This window comes from Quercus lobata, chromosome 5, assembly GCF_001633185.2.
Source record: "Quercus lobata isolate SW786 chromosome 5, ValleyOak3.0 Primary Assembly, whole genome shotgun sequence".
Classification (NCBI taxonomy): Eukaryota; Viridiplantae; Streptophyta; class Magnoliopsida; order Fagales; family Fagaceae; genus Quercus; species Quercus lobata.
In genome coordinates, this window is record NC_044908.1 from 78,549,922 (window position 1) to 78,567,201 (window position 17,280).

General features: G+C 31.1%; 1 protein-coding gene across 1 annotated transcript; it reads right to left on the reverse strand.

The window, feature by feature from the left end:
* Positions 1-4,824: 4,824 nt before the first annotated feature.
* On the reverse strand, positions 4,825-16,148 carry LOC115991210 (G-type lectin S-receptor-like serine/threonine-protein kinase RKS1). The gene is made up of 6 exons (XM_031114951.1): positions 14,855-16,148; positions 7,586-7,770; positions 7,170-7,380; positions 6,782-7,019; positions 5,197-5,347; positions 4,825-5,112 (listed from the first exon to the last, which is right to left on the reverse strand). The coding sequence occupies exons 1-6, from the start codon at positions 16,146-16,148 to the stop codon at positions 4,825-4,827; spliced, it is 2,367 nt and encodes a 788-aa protein (XP_030970811.1).
* Between the last annotated feature and the right edge of the window lie 1,132 nt (positions 16,149-17,280).

Consider the following 17,280-nt stretch of genomic DNA (forward strand, 5'->3'; position numbering starts at 1 on the left):
CTCTTCTTCTTCTTCTTCTTCTTCTTCTTTTTTTTTAATACAAGATAGAATTTCTACTCTAACCTAATCTAAGTATATATGTGTGTAAAGCTCCCTCTTGAAGACTTGAACCCCGACCCTTGCCTCCCATACCCCACAAGCACTTATACTTATGAAGTGACCATCACACCAAGGGTATGCGATAGTTAAATACTCTTCTAAACAAATACTATTTGTTTTGGAATAAGAAGAGGTGTGGCATTACCCAACATGAAAACAATTATTGACATGGCTGGCTAATTTGTTACATGTTCTTAATTGCATGCACAAAAGCCCAATTTAAATGGATCTTGGAACTTCATTCAGAGGGTATGCCTCACCTTGTGATACGTTCTATTAAAGTATTAGTATAGTTTAATGAAAATTTTTTTGTTTGCTTAATTGTTTGTCTTAGTATTGTTTCATTGTTTTTGGTTGCATAAATCCATTAAAGACCAATCATGGGTTCTATTTTAGTAAAGTGGTGGCTGTGAATGATAGAGGAGAATTTTATAAAATTTCGTGTAGACTTGAGATCATTGTTTTAATGAAATGCATTTTGTTCTAGATTTTACTTGCTCTCTCTTTTCCTATATCATTCTTTGATTTTGGGATTTCTTTTTTTCTTTTTTAATTTGAATAGGTAAGAATATTTTTATGAAAAAAGATATGAAGTAGCCTAAAGAATTATATCACAAGAAAATCTTTTTTTGAGATAATTTTTGTAATGATAATAATTAAAAAAAAAAATAAAAATAACTCATGTAACGGACTCGATTGCTAACACGTGTTAGTCTTTGTCTATGCCAGGAATCAAAGTCCATTATAGGGTCTTAATCCGTTAGTGAAAGGAGTGATTGATTAATAAGTGAAAAGCAAGAACGATAAAGAGGCGATTGTGGACTAAACTGTATCTTTCAAAAGGAATACATACTGTTCTTATTTTTTGAGCTTGTTCTGTTAAATAGTCAAGTATGATCATTTCTACCTACATATAAGAGAAGCTGGATTATTCGGTGTCTTCTGGAATATTCAACTGTTTTCTCATCATGCCATGTTGTTATGAAACTTATGCATTTGATAATTCCAGACTTCCAATATTGTTGCATATATTATGACAATGTCTTTTTGGTGTTGGAAACTTGGAATAGGGTTTATCAGTTGTCTAAGGCTTTGAGTAGGTCTTATTATGCCTAGATGCTTTGTGTATATACCATGACCTTTTAATTGTTGTGGTAGTTATTAAGCAGCCTTTGGGGCTCATGATTGCTTGCATACTAGAGTTTTCAAATTTCAATGTTGACATTTTCTTTGATTAAGGGTGTAACTGTGTAAGTACTAATCATAGTCAGGAAATAACTGTTAGACCACCATGCTTTTGGAAATGAGTTTGTGATTGGTTTACTTTTTACTTTTTCTTTTTGGGGTATGTATGACTGGTTTGCTTTCTTAAAATCCTACAGTATTAAAAATAAATAAATAAAAGAGTAACATCTCAACCCATCTACACAGGAAGTGTGTGCGGGCTGCTATAAATATTGGCAATAGAATTTATCAAGACCTGTGAATGATTGGGATTTGGACTCTTTGTTGTCTTTCATGTCATTGGTTTCTGTCCCATATGCGTATTAGTTGCTTGCCGAATCAAATAATCAAAGGTGGTGTCTTAAGAATTTCTTCCTACATTGGTGGTTGCTATTTGGCGTGTCAATATGTTATACCATTAAACAAAAGTACCAACTACCTCTTCTTTTCTTATTCTTTTTTTTTTGGTGGTACATAACAAGTGATCTATTTATAATGGTTACTACGAAAGTTCGGTTGATCACTTCATTCACATAGGTAAGACTCATAAGACCACTCCATCATCACTATTATTAAATGCATCTGTGGGTAAGCACCAGTTACAACATAGTATTTTTGATTGACTAAGATCATGCACTTTTAGCTTCCTTAGTTTTCCATATGGTTTAAATTGTGCGAAAGGAAAAATATAAGTTCATATTTTGGGGAGAAATAATTTTTTAAGAAAAAAATTTAGCTACAAAATTGGTTGTACCTTAAGATGACATAACCTTACTCAATATCATTAAATTACTACATATTTCGAAAATCTACTCTTAATATACATATCAAATTTTGTGTCAATAAGATATTATATACTATATGATCTATAAAATTATATTTTTATACATAATTTTATATTACAAAAACTTGCAATATAAACAATTATTGATGACATAGTTATTGATCTTTAATTTTCTAGAAGTTTTACAAGCATGGAGGATAAGAAGAAAATTTAATTCAATGGTGGATTTGTCAAAATTCACCTCTAATAAAAAGATATTGAGCAAGGTTGTAACCTTATGCAGTTATACTATAACCAATTTTATAGCTAAAATTTGTCTGTAATAGTTGATTCTCATATATAACTTTAGTGATTATCAAAATATAGATTGTTATAGTTCTACTTAAAAAATCTTATGTAATAAGATGGAATCAAAGCTTTATAAAATGCTCATTGACTTCTCCAAAAATGCATATAAAAGAAATTCTCCAAAAATGCAAAATAATGTTAATTTCCATATGAAATAATCAAGATTAATTGTATGTTTTGAACAACATTATGCATTCTACCATTTTTTATTGTGTTGCGTTTTTATACATATCTTACTATATTAGAATGTATTGCAAAATATCTTGCTATACATAATAATTGAATTATATTACCTTGCCAAAATAAATTATAAAAATTTATAATATAGACAGCTTAACTCAAAAAAATATATATTATACTATATCAATTATACTTTGTTGCTTTCATTGGGTTTTGAATTTTTTTTTTTAATTTTTATACTTTATTAGAAAATAATCATATTATTTTGAGATTGGATTAAGACTAATACTTATAAATCTCAACTTCTATTAACGTATAAAAATTTAAATATAGATAACTTAACTTACAAAATATATATTATACTATCAATTATACTTTGTCTTTTCATTGGATTTTGGACTAAAAAAAAATGTTGATACTTTGTAAGAAAATAATCATTGTATTTTGAGAAGGGATTGCGACTAACAATTATAAGTCTTAGTAGCTATTATTGTGGAGGGGTGAGCTCCCTTAGAAGGTACTGTCCGCTTTGAGTTCAGGTGTGATCCTCACGGCTTTGTCCCACATCGGGGAACTACGTCCCCCACCTTTGATTTATAAGTGCTGGGTCTAAGTGAAAGTGTACCATCGTGTAAGGAAATGTCCGCTTTGGGTTCAGGTATGACCCTCACAGTTTTGTCCCACATATGATGGTACACCTTCACTTACGAAATAAATTCTAAAATGAAGAAGAATAAGATATATCCACCCATCATTAATCCGTGGATTGAGGCTTACATTCCACCTCAAATCAAAATAAAGTGTAAAGTCAAACAATTATGTTGTACACATGTACTTAGGCCCGCACATGTTAGTGACGAGGACCACAAAAGTAAAATTGTGCGTTTTAAGACCTATATATATATTACCTATTTTTTTCACACTTCACCCTGCTACACAAAGATGATATCCCCTGGGGTTCTATATTTTTGTTCTAATTTATTAGCTAATGTTGTTTAGGTGTTTTTTTTAAGTTACACATTAGCGGGTTTTAGAAAATATGAATTAAAAAAAACAGTTACACAACTTACATATATAGCGGCCATAAGTGAGCGTATCAATAGGCTTTGCAGTTTGCGCAATCAAAAACATACACATATAACTGTTGGTGTATTAATTTTCAAAAAGTACATAGCAATAGCAAATTAAGGGCATGTTTGGTAGATTATAATAGACGCTGTAATGTAGTGGTTATTCCTATGGTTTAGTTATTATTTAGTATACCAAAAGTACCCTAAGTAGCTAAAAAGGATAGTACTGATTTCATCACAACTTCTAGACTATACCATTTTGTGTAGTAATATAAATTTTCTTCTTCTTTTTTTTCTTTTTTGTTGGCAATAATTTTACATTATAAGTATTATATTCATACAAGAAAAAGAAAAAGAAAAGAAAAGAAAAAAACAAAACAAAACAGTATAGAGAAATCTTAGAGGAAGTCAATCCTACGTTAATGGCAACAAATTAATGCATTGCTCCATATCAGTAGTTGAGTTGAGGGGGAGCAAAATTTATATATGATATATGCACTTACACAAATTTATATGAATATATAATTTTTGAGACCAATTTGAAAAATTAAAAGCTATTCATTTAAATACTAAGTGTATTTAATGTAAAAAAAAAAAAAAAAAAAAAAAAAAAACAAACAAACAAACTCTACACAAAAAAGCTTTTTCATAATATTGTATTTATGTATTGAGATATTTCTAACATGAGTGATCTATTTTTTTTTTAAATTTTTTTTAGAGCCAAAACTCAAGTTATGAATGAAACGATTAGTAGTTAAATGGATACTGAGTGCAATATATGTGGATTTATATTATTTTGGTTAATGTGTTCCCATAAAATGTTCAAATTATAATATGGTAGAGACAAACTAAAAAAAATTTCAATGCAAAGCATCTAGTGGAGGACTTAAGGTTCCTCAATAATTCATTTAGAAGTTAAGCTCTTTTTCAAGACCAAAGAAATAAAGTGGCATTTAATAAACCCAAAAACAAAAAGTAGGTAAGAGTATTTAATAACTAAAGGTATTTTTTTTCATCCTTAAAAAAAAAAAAAAAAAAAAAACTAAAGGTATATTTTGGGTGGTCACCCCCCCCCCCCAATCCCCTTGGCTCTACCCCTGCTCCATATAGTCTGGGGTTTTAACGACCATCAATTTCAGAAATTGATATTTCATTTTCTGATGTTATCATGTCTCTACTATTGTTAGCACTTGTCGAAATAAATGCTGGTTGTTTTGGAGAAGGAAGAGTTGTGTCATTACCCAACATGAAAACAACTGTTAACATGGTTGGCCGATCTCTTGCATGTTCTTGCACACACAAAAGTCCGATTTGAATGCATTTCAAAACTTCATTAGCAGGATATGTCTCACCTAGTAATGCATCCACAATTTCCATTACTTTTCCTTCTCTCCATAGGTCCCAAACCTACAACCAACATATTCATCATATTAGGCTAAATAATATAAGCCTAATTTTGTAGTCATTGTTGGCACATGCACATGCACTTACATGTTCAATCAAATATGCAGAGGGACCATTATGGTAATAAGTACCATTCTTTTTACCAACAATTATCTCTAGTAGCAACACTCCGAAGCTATATACATCTGATTTTATTGAAAATATTCCTTGCATTGCATACTCTGGTGACATATAACCACTGTCGCAAAACAATAAAAATGAAACTATTATGCCTTACAAACTATTTTAAAAAATAAATAAAATAAATAAAAAGATCAAAGATGGCCTTTGGGCACTAACAAAGCATATAATATTAGAAGTAACACAAGATGAAAAATGACACAATGACATCTCATGAGGATATTTTGCAATAGCAATTTAGGAAAGAATAGTGTTAGAGATACAAACTATTTTACAAATTGCTGATGTGATGAGTGATTATTGGAAAATGAAAAAGTAATATTAATGGTGGGCCTGGATGAAAACCAATAAAAAGTTGGCCACATTAACATTTTGTAAAAACATTGTAAAATAGTTTGTAACTGTAGCATTACTCTTCAAGAAATTTGGAAGTTAGCAAGAATCAAGGAGATGATGGCAATCTGCTATCGAAGTTAAAGAGAAAAATTAGTAAGCAGATGTATCTAAAAGATAATGTCCCATGATTAAGGCTAATCTATCAATCAAGTACGTATTTAGCGGAGGAGCTATTAATTTTGATTTGTTATGAACATAGTATTTCTTTTCAACTTTAGTACATTCTCTGATAATTCTCCTAATCCATGGCAAACTGGGGTCTAGCGAAAATTAAAAAGACAATGTCTATCTTTAGCGGAAGTCAGAAAGAAAAAAATTTGGAAAGCAAAAATTCACTTCCTTAATTGATTTCCTTTAACTTATTTCTCTTGTTAGCATTTTAGTTGACTTTGGAATCTTATTTGAATTTGAATTCTTTACTAGGATTAGGTTGATTTCCTTTCCATGTTTATTTTTATCATTATTATCATTCTTGTGCTGTGCGGAAAATTATTGAATACTTCAGGAATACCATAAATGCGTACTCTCCCCTCTCACATGAATTGTGAGTCTACCATAAATTAAATTAGTGGGACTCACAGTTATGTGAGAGGACGAAGCACACATTTATGGTACTCTGAAAGTACCTAATAATTACATGTGTTGTGCTCAAAATTTACAGTAGGTGGTCTTTTATTTCACCTATTTTTATTATAAAAGGGTGTATAAGAACCTTGGACAAAATAGAATCTTTTGTATAATACCTTTGATTTCCTTTTGTATTATACATTTGAAAATCTTTAGTTTTATTTTTATTTTTTTATCAAGAGTTGCTATAGCTCTCTTTTATCTCCTTCTCTGCATCTTGATCATGGCTTGACAACCCATTGATCAGAGTAGAGTAGTAATGTTGACTATTGTTTCACAATTTATTCTGCAACATCATTATGTCGTAACTGTAGGCTTAACTAGCCTTGTGTCCAAAAATAATTATGAAGATATTCTTGAAATTTTTCTTAGAAAGACTTGCAATTTGTACTCTTTTTTATATATGAAAACAGTAGTCAAGTAATTGGAAAGAAAATATAAATATATCTTTGTTTTCTGGCACACTTACTATGTTCCAACAACACGATTTGTATTAACTTCAATTTGGTCACCTCCAACAATTCTAGCCATACCAAAATCTGAAATTTTTGGATTCAGAGTATTGTCAAGTAAAATATTGCTGGCCTTTAAATCTCTATGGATAATTCTTAATCTTGAGTCTTGATGAAGATATAAGATCCCTCGAGCAATTCCACAAATAATCTCAAATCGCTTTCCCCAATCTAAACATGACCTTTTTGTTTCATCTGAATCAAGAGATTTTGGATTAGATTGAATTAATGCTTACATGCTTCTATATATATATATAATCTCAACTATTAGGAATTGATATGTTTGTAACTAGAGGACTACTTTCTAATGATGATAAGCAAAATTTATGTGAAAAAAGAGCATACCAAAAATAAAAGAGTCTAAGCTTTTATTAGGCAAGTACTCGTAGATTAACATCTTCTCTTCTGCTTGAATGCAACAACCTAAGATTCTCACGAGGTTCCTATGTTGGAGTTTAGCAATTAGTGCAACTTCATTTTTGAATTGTTCTACTCCTTGTCCTGAGTATTTTGATAATCTTTTTACTGCTATTTCCATTCTATTTTGTAGCAAACCCTGAAATTAAAGTCCAAATTTCATGTTGTCATAGTGCATGATTGTTGAGAGAAATTCAACTTAGTGAATTATTAGGGCAATCCCAATTTCACCAAACGAATTCATGATCAATGAATGCCTTTAAACATTTTGGATGGAATTTATGATGCATTAACACACTTGAAATAAGATTAAGCAATTTTTAGGACTATTTCTAGGAGACTACCTTATAAACTGAGCCAAAACCACCTTTGCCAAGCTCATTAGCAGCAGAGAAGTTATCTGTGGCTGCAATAATGGTCTTCAAATCAAATATTGGAAAATTTGAATTGCTTTTAGATCCATCAAATTCACTTCTACTTGGAGAGTCTTCGAAGCTTGGTAAATTGGAGTCAATGCTTAGCCTCTTCTCTGTCATAAAACAAGTAATAAATGAAGTTACCATATTTGTCCAATTATGAATTCCCACTTAAAAGCCCTATTTAACGAAATTGAGGAAATACACTAAAAGGTACTATTTGCTTGACTAAAAGGTACTGTTTGCTTGGCAAGAATTTTGATTCCTAAAATCTAAAGATTCTCGTGAGTTTACACTTTTGGCTTACTTGGATTTTTTATAAAGGAAATATTTTGGATTTTATTATGTTCTTGTGAATAGGAAACCGTCGGATCTATTTTTAAAGTGGTTGTAAAGAGTCAAAATGTGGTCCCCCCAACAATCCCTCTCTCACAATGACACTCCCATGACTCGAACCTATGACTTTGGCTCCAATACCATTTGTCAAATCGTGAGCTATGCTATTTCACCTCAAAACCAATTGGTGATGAAGAAGACACACTCAAATCTTTTATGGCATTTGACATCATAGCACGCAGGCCTGTTTTTAGAGTGGTTGTTGGGAGTCAAATTGTGGTTCTCCAATAGAAACATTTATACATACATACAAACATTCAATTGCATCAATAATAGGAGAAAAATTATAATTCATACAAGCATAATTATAAAATTAGAGGAAAATAAGGGGAAGATTGAAGTTTGTAATTTTCTATATCATTAACAGGATACCCCACTGAGTTACTTTTATTGAGCCCTAACAAGTAGGAGTGTTCATCAAACTACACCAAAACTGCTCGCAAAATGGCATAATAGCACTACACCACAAATAACAATGCACTGCATGGTGCAATACGGTTTATGGTTCTCCAATAAGAAAACAGCACAAATTGCACTGCATTGTACCCTCTCTATATATTATTAAGATATTTATTTATTTTTAATTTAAAATATATTATTAATAGTTTAGTTTTCAATATATATATAGTTTGATAACCCTAACAAGTGTTGACTAGGAAAGCTAGTCCAAAATAAAGAAAAACTAGCTCAATAGTTTAAACTAGGGAACGATTATTTTTGGGCAGGGTAGAAAAAGCCAAAAATTTGAAAAATATACTATCTTCAAGCCGTTCAAACCGCATCTTGTATACCGCATGCATATGTGACCGCAAAAATGAGGTGCAGTGTAGTTTTGATTTTGGCTAAACTCTAAACCACACCACACATGTGACCGCAAAAATAAGATGTGGTGCAATTATGGTTTTAGCTAAACCGCACTGCAAATTGTAGTGCTAAAAATGGCCCAAAACCGCACCGTAACGCACCACAAAGCAAAGACCCCTACTAACAAGTATTACTCTGTCCTAAGAAGTAAGTAGTTCTGGATAATGAGAGTTCCTTGAGCCTAATGATGGGGTTGGACAAAAATCCTAAATGTTAGTGCAAGTTCTGATTAAAAGGTGAAAAATTGTTCAAGTGGTTTGATAATTGACACCTTGAAGGTGTTTTAATCCCTAAATTTGGCCATAGAGTATCCCCAAATTTAGCAAGAGAGATTGTTTGTTGAAAAATGGTAAATATGTTTTTTTTTTTTTTTTTTTTTTTACCTTCATCAGGCTTCTGAAAATCGCTCTTTGTTGAACTTGCAGTCTGGTAAATATTTTTTTTTTTTTTTTTTTTTTTTTACCTTCATCAGGCTTCTGAAAATCGCTCTTTGTTGAACTTGCAGTAACATCATTGAACAATATGGGTTGTCCTCCCCTTGCTGCCCTCTCATGCAAGAACAGTTACAAATGATGGTTTAAACTTGTAATCATGTCAAGTTTCATTTTGAGCATATCCAAGTCCATCCAATTTCCATTTTTGAGGGGGCTGTGAAATTGCTACAAGAATATCATAAGTTAAATGAGGGTTGCGTAGTTCGTAGAAAGTTTTGTTTTGTTAGTTTTCTGTTCTTTGTATGCAAGTAGTGTAGACTTAGTTGTTTCTTCAATAGAAAAGTCATAGTGTTAGAGAACGTTGATTTATTTGTTGCATATAAGCAAATCTCAAGGGGGAGCATTATATCTTGAAACATTTGGTAAGTATTATTTTGTAAACCCTCAAAGACGTTTAGGAAGTATTATTTTGTAAGCCTTCATAGGAGGTTGGTGTAATTTTCCTGATTGGTTGAATAAAAGATCTAAGATTCAATCATCGCTTTCATCAAAAACCGATTGGTTGGTGTGATGATAAAGAGTTATCATCAGAAGTGGATGCTATAAGTTAGAAAAAAAAAAAAAAAAAAAAAAAAAAAAAAAAAAACTATGTATGAAGGTGATTTCAAGGTAAAAAGAGATGAATTTATTGTCTTCTTAATTGTAATGAAAACATAAATTATAATTACAGATAAGACCCTGAGTTAATCCTTCAATTTCTTTCTTGAAAATATTAGGAGATCCTAGTTAAGTTAAAGAGCAAGACTTAGATACAATATTTAGGTGCTGTTCCTTAAGTTCTTCTTTTAAGATTCTGTCATGTGGATTTTTTCTCATAGGATGAAAGTATATTTTTTTAATTAAGTAACCACATAGTGAATCTTAAGAGGGGAACTTAAGGAATAGTACTTAAAATACTGTACCTAAATTTTGTCCTAAGTTAAAATACTATATATGAAGGTGATTTCAAGGTAAAAAGAGATGAATTTATTGTCTTCTTAATTGTAATGAAAACATAAATTATAATTACAGATAAGACCCTAAGTTAACCCTTCAATTTCTTTCTTGAAAATATTAGGAGATCCTAGTTAAGTTTAAATACTTGTCCCATCCAATTAATGATATCTATATACGTATAATGATACTACAAAATACAAGGAATATAGTGGTGCTTCAAAATGTTGCCATAGATCTTAAAAATGCCGCTATAGCTTCATCAGCGCTTACTATAGCTGCAGTTTCTATAGTGGCACTTTGTAGTGTTGCTATTGAACCGTCACCATAGAATTTATCAATTCTTATTTTCAAAATTTTCTATATTCAAGATGCAGTGTAACAAGTATTGTTAGTAATATTTTGAAAGCAATATAAGCATTTGAAAAGTATATATATACAGTCTTATTATACAATTTAGTATGTCGATTAGAATATTTCAATCTATTTTAAAAAACTTGTATTAAAACTTTTAGTTTCGAAATTAGATCTAAATCATTAATATCATAATAAATATCCATTTGGAAAAACATTCAACATTAGCTCTGTTTGTTTCAATAATTATGTTTTTTAGAAAATGAGTCATTTTTTAAGAAGCATTTTCTATAAAACTATCTCATTTTCTAATATTTGGTAGTAACTTTAAATGAATTGAAAAACAATCTCCTATCTTCCCTTATTTAGCTTACTGTGAGATAGAGTTGTTTTCCAAAAAAATTTAATGAAAAACAACCTCTAAAAATAAGTCATACTTTTTATATTGACCAAATATAATTTTTCTTTGACTTATATTTTTTTATGCCACCAAATATTGGAAAATAAGGAAAACTAACTTTACACAAGATTTTCCATTGAAACAAACGGAGCGTACATACAATATTTATATCAAACTATGATTAAAATTTTCAAATAAAATTAAATATTTGATATCTCTAAATAAATTTAATTATAAATTTATTTAATAGAGTTGTACATTTATTTTTTTTCTCAAAAATTAATTTTTTTTAACAATTGAAATATTATATGCTAAGAGAAAAAAAAAAAAATATATATATATATATATATATATATGGTATATAGAATTATGGATGTGGATGGTGGACCACCTCCATATATAAAGAAACGAAGAAATTAAAAAGCAAACTTTTATATATATTTATAAAAAAAGTTAGATAAGTATGTAGTACGTCTTTTTTTTGGAGAGAAATAAGTATGTAGTACTTGGGCCCCGTGACTACTTCTTCTTTTAATTTTCTATAAAACCTACGCTACCTCAAGTTCCCAACCTACAGGCCCACCCCAATTTGTAAATCAATCAGTAAATGACAGAATGAGACTCATGTCTGAATGTAATAGCCATACTTCCCCTTTCAAAAAAAAAAAAAAATGTAATAGCTATACAATAAAGCAGGTAGCTACCAAGTAAAGCACTAAAGCTTTTTTTCTCCCAATAAAATAATGGACTCCACAGAAGACTTTTTCCTCTCATTCTCCTTTCTTTTTGTTTTCCTTTTTAACCAAACAAAGGAAAGTTTCTTTTCTTTTCTTTCCTCTTCCATCAATTCATACAAAGCCTAAAACACAATAAGAAAGTAAAGCATGAAACAGGGGTTTTAGAGAAATTCCAAACCTGAAGTAGTGGACTGCTGGACTCAATTCACCGAAGAAGAAGATCTGAAGCCCATCGAAGAAACTTAACGAAAATCACTTTCCAGTAACGTGCAATTTGTTTTTGAGGTTTGAGATTAAATGTTTTGTGTTTTGAATTTTGTTTTATTTTATTAACAGAGATTTTCAGCTTGTATGAGTAGGAGATTAATGAGTTATATATTCTAAAGATGTTTTTTCTATCCCCTCAAAAAAAAAAAAAAAAAAAGATGTTTTTTCTAGTTTTGCTTTGATAAAGGAAATTACAATACCTTTAGTGACGGCTAATTTTTAGGGTTTTATTGGCTAAAATTTAGGGACTTTAGGCGGTTGTCTCACTTGCCTATTGAATTCAGCGGCCTACTATATACTCATCCAAATTTTGTTTTCTTACCTTTTTTTTTTTTTTTAAATTTTCCAACCAAATATAGATTTATTCCTGGTAGATTATTAATTCATTATTTGTGAAATATTAAGATTCCGGCGAAATAATATATCCCTTATTAATTCATTATAGCTTGGAAAATGCTAAAATTATAACTAATTTTATTATGGAGTTTAAAGTAGTGTGACAATATATATAATTACTGTTAAATCAACATCATAATAAACGAAATATCAAAATTATATTTTTATTTTATATTTAAAAATTAACATAAAAATTTGTATATATATATATATATATATATAAACAGAGGCTCATCCCCGAGACCATAAGTTTTGTTAAGTAGCATATTATTTTTCTTTTAGACTTCTATCTCAACTAAGATTATATTTATGCTAAAATATTAGTTCATTGAAGGTGTCAATAGCTTAAATCCTAATATTAATTATTTATATGCATTATATATATTAGTTTAAAAAAAATTATATTAGAATTCAGAAATATCACGTGGGAGACTATGAATGTTAGGTTCTGTCAAATGGTAATTGCTAGGATAATTTTTTATTTAGCTTTCAGCGGACCTCTTTTACACTCTTTTCCACAAAAAGATTAAAATAAAAAAAGTCAAAGTCGTGTGAGTCTTATTTAAAATTTTTTTGGTGAAAGATTGTCCATCGTAAAGTCGAAGCCCTGCCCATTAAGCTGTTAAAACAAATTGATTTTTTTTATGGAGACACACTAGCCTAAAGCACGATTTTGTATATCCTGTACCCGGCATATATGCCGGTTACCTCACAGAGAGCTGGGCCCTACAGTGGGTGGTTCCCGCCTCCTTGTGAGGTACCCAGGCATATTTGCCGGATAAGGATATAAAACACAGGCACAATAATCCTTTAGATTTGTTGTGGTATTCTATTAAATATATTTTCTTAAATTTTAACCATTTTTTTAATAATTTAATGATTTAGATTCTGTCACGTCAGCATTTTACTAACAATACTCTTAATTATTTTGTTTGTAACATTATTTTATTATTTTAATAATATTGTTAGTGGAATATTAATATAGACCATTAAATTATTAAAGAGTGGTTAGAATTTAAGGAAGTCTACTAGTAGAGTATTCTAAAAGATCTAGAAGATCTGAATCCCAATAAAACATGCAGAGAAAACGGGTTGTATTTTTTTTTTTTTTTTTGATGAGAATCAGACAGGTTGTATTTAAAACTGCTGGATGTGTTCAACATGCTACACAATATGACCCCAAGTTGAGAACTAAGATATTTTTTAATAAGAATATTTTAATATTTCAAAATATATGCATATTTCATGCATGTATATATCATATTAAAATACTATTAGAAGGATATTTCATTTAATCTATCATTATCATACTCTAATAACTTAAACATTACATCATAAAAATTTTACAATATTTTCATAAGCCAACTAAATATTAAAATGATATCATAAATATATATCATATGCTAACTCTTTTTTTGAGGGGGTATCATATGCTAACTCCAAAGCATAAAAGAAACAAAAACTATAATTAAGCAAACAAACAACTTATTACACCACATAATAAATATCAATAATATGGAATGGAATAAATTTTTTTTTATCATTATTTAAAATACAATATTCTTTCGTTGTTATTTTATCCTTAATTACTTTTTACTTTAAGTGAAAAAGTGTAATGGACATTTGTGTGCAATTTTAAGTTTTCTCTTTTCATGATGAATTTGTTACTTCAACTAATTTTTACGACTTTTTCAAAAGGAAAAAAAAAAAAAATTATGACGATTATACTATAGTCTAAATTCTTCATACCCTTGAGATTAAAAAAAATAATCCCCTTCAATTCAACAAAAACCTCTTCATGTTATTGCGACATTTTTTAATGTTATTACTTCAGTATATTTTGAATATTCTATATAATTTTTCACATGGCAGTTTATAATCTTATCACAGGGGCACTTTGCTAGTCTATAATAAGTATAGTATCACTCTTATAATTCACACGTTAATTTATTAAGCAATTGCGCATACCTTTTCTTTTCCTCTTTATTAAACATTGTGCACAGAGGAAAATTAGTAATGAAGTTACAACCAGAGCCACTACCATAATTGCCTGCCTCCTCTTTTTGGCAAAGAACCCCTTGAAATGATCTGGAAACAAGAAAATTTCTCCATTTATGCAACAAGAGAGGTGCACAATTTTTGAATACTATTTTTACAATTAAGACGATAAATTGTAATTATAAATTTATAATAACATCAACCTTAAATAGGCATACTCCCAATATTATTTTTATCATGCATCAATTATAAAATCACTTATTAAAAAAATATAAGAGTGATATTGTTGTGTGCATGTATGGTAAAAATAAAATAAAAAATTGCTTCAAATAATTTGTCTCAGTAAATTGTCATGTACCTAACTCAAAGGCAGCAACACGTACATACAAATTTTGGCCTCCATCCAACACTCTTGTATCCATCAATTCACCATACCATCTCATGCATCCAACTTCCTCCTTCACATCTACTCCTCCATACGCCGTGCAAGAACAATTCTCCAAGCATCGTCGCTCACACTCCTTCAAACTCAGCTTCTCATCGACTCGTGCAAATGAACTATCTGGAAGCTTCACATTTTCCACCTTCACAAACTCTTCACCACTCTTGCAAACGGATGCCCTTCCATGCTTCTTCACACACCCACTCGTCGCATTTCTCGCAGACCATTCACTTAGTGATCTTGGTTCGAACCCAGGTAGACAAGTGCACTCAAATTCAGTACCATTTTGAACTTGACACATACCAAATGCACCACACTTCCCATAATTGTCACACCGGTCTAATGGCAGTGCCCCAAGAATGTCCCACTCTTGATCTGAAATTGCACTTACAGAGCGTTGAATTGATCCAGATCCATTCACCACTAATCTTGAGAATAATGATGCGCCTGGGTAACGTAAACCCCAAATTGTAGAAGTCTCATAATGGTTGTTAAATAATTTGAAATTCATGACCGAATCATTACTTGACAATGTTGGTATTCCACTCCATCCAATACCATTCCAATGACCAGAACGCCACCACAAAGTGTTACCTTTATACAAAAACAACTCTGGGGAGGAGCTATTGGTATTGAGAATGAAGGAGCAATTCCCAATTCCTGGATCATCTTTGGACTTCCAGGATGTTAGTATTCGATTTAGACCGGTCTTTCGATCCAATCCAAGTTTCATGCTTGGAAGAAATGTATCAGTTGGATTGTCAAAGCTTTGCCATAGTACGTCACTTGTTTCATTAATAAACAAGACTAGATTTCCTGAATGATTGAGCTGAGCAAGAGTAGTTTTGTTGTTTGATTTTGTGACAATATTTGTGGACCAAATGGGTTGTTTTTTGTCCTCGCCATAGAGCACTAGGTTTCTATGAAGATCAATTGAGAGAACCCCCGAATTATCAGTGATAGGATTGTCTCTGTTTGCAACCCATACCACGGGTTGTTCTGGAGCTTTATAAAACCAAATGCCAACATAGCGGTTGGTGGACTCTCCGGGACTAAAGAAACCGAGTGCAAACGTTTCTCTTTTAGAGACTAAAAGGTCACCATCTCTGATGGGGTTGCTGATGGTTAAGGTGTCTTGTAAAGTGTCAAACTGGGGAATAAAGAATGCAAGCAATGTGTGTAGAAGGAGAAACCCCTTAGTAAAGTACATGATCATGACGAGTAAGATTGTCAGTAGGTCTTTTTGCTAACTAGAAAAAGAGGCCGAGTAGATAAGGTTATTTAAGGTGTTGGTATTAGACGCATGAAAGTTGGGTAATGGGTGATAGGAGGTTGGGAGGTCCGAGATGATGTGGAACACTTCTGAACCTACGGAACTGAAGTGTAGATGTGGAACCCAGGTGTGGGATTTGCAAGCAGACTGATGAGTCAATGATACATGCACTTTGGTGTTGCCCTTTGTCTAGGAATGTTAAGGTCCTGTTGAACGGAAAATTTCAGAAATGGCTATTGGAGGACAGGGATTTTTTTTTTGTGCTGTTTCAGCGGGTGTCAATTGAATGCTAGTAACTCGAGCTCGATTTAAGGGCAATGATAAGCTGGGCAATTTGGTATATGCTAGGAATAATGGATAGGTAGTGGGTCTTAACTTTTAAGTGGGAAAAAGAGAAGTAAAAGAAAGGGAAGGAAGCGAAGGCAAATGAAGTTGCAGCAAGGCAAATCCCTCTCTGAATTATTTATAGTCCTTTATATTATATTAAACCGGGAATTCCAATTGCTAGAAAAAGAAAAAAGAATAAAAAAAACCGGGAATTCCAATTGTAAGAGCCCCACCCCCATAGAAAAACACATCGTGGATCCGAAACATGATGAGTCTACCCTCATGTGAAGAGGACTCATGTATCTAAAACATAATATACCTTTTCCACCTTACCTACCTCACCAAACAAATCTCTTTTCCAGTTTCAAACCCACACTGTTTAGTCTTTTCCTATCATTTACTTGCTTTTTATAATTTTACTATTACCTTATGATATTGAAAGGGAAATGTCATGATCACAATTTATTACTTAATTTTTATCGCAACGCTATGTGATAAATTATGAGTGGTAGAAAAAAAATAGTAGGTGCATGTAAACTCACACTTCTACTACGTAAAACTTACCATGTAATGAATTGTGGTAAAAATTATGCAATAGGTTGTGATCTTAACATTTCTAGTATTACCACTGCGCACCTTTGGTGCGGTGGTCACTTTACAAGTATAAGTGCTTGTGAGGTGTGGGTGATAAAGGCCGGAGTTCAAGTCTTCAGGAGAAAGTTTCACACATATATACACTTAA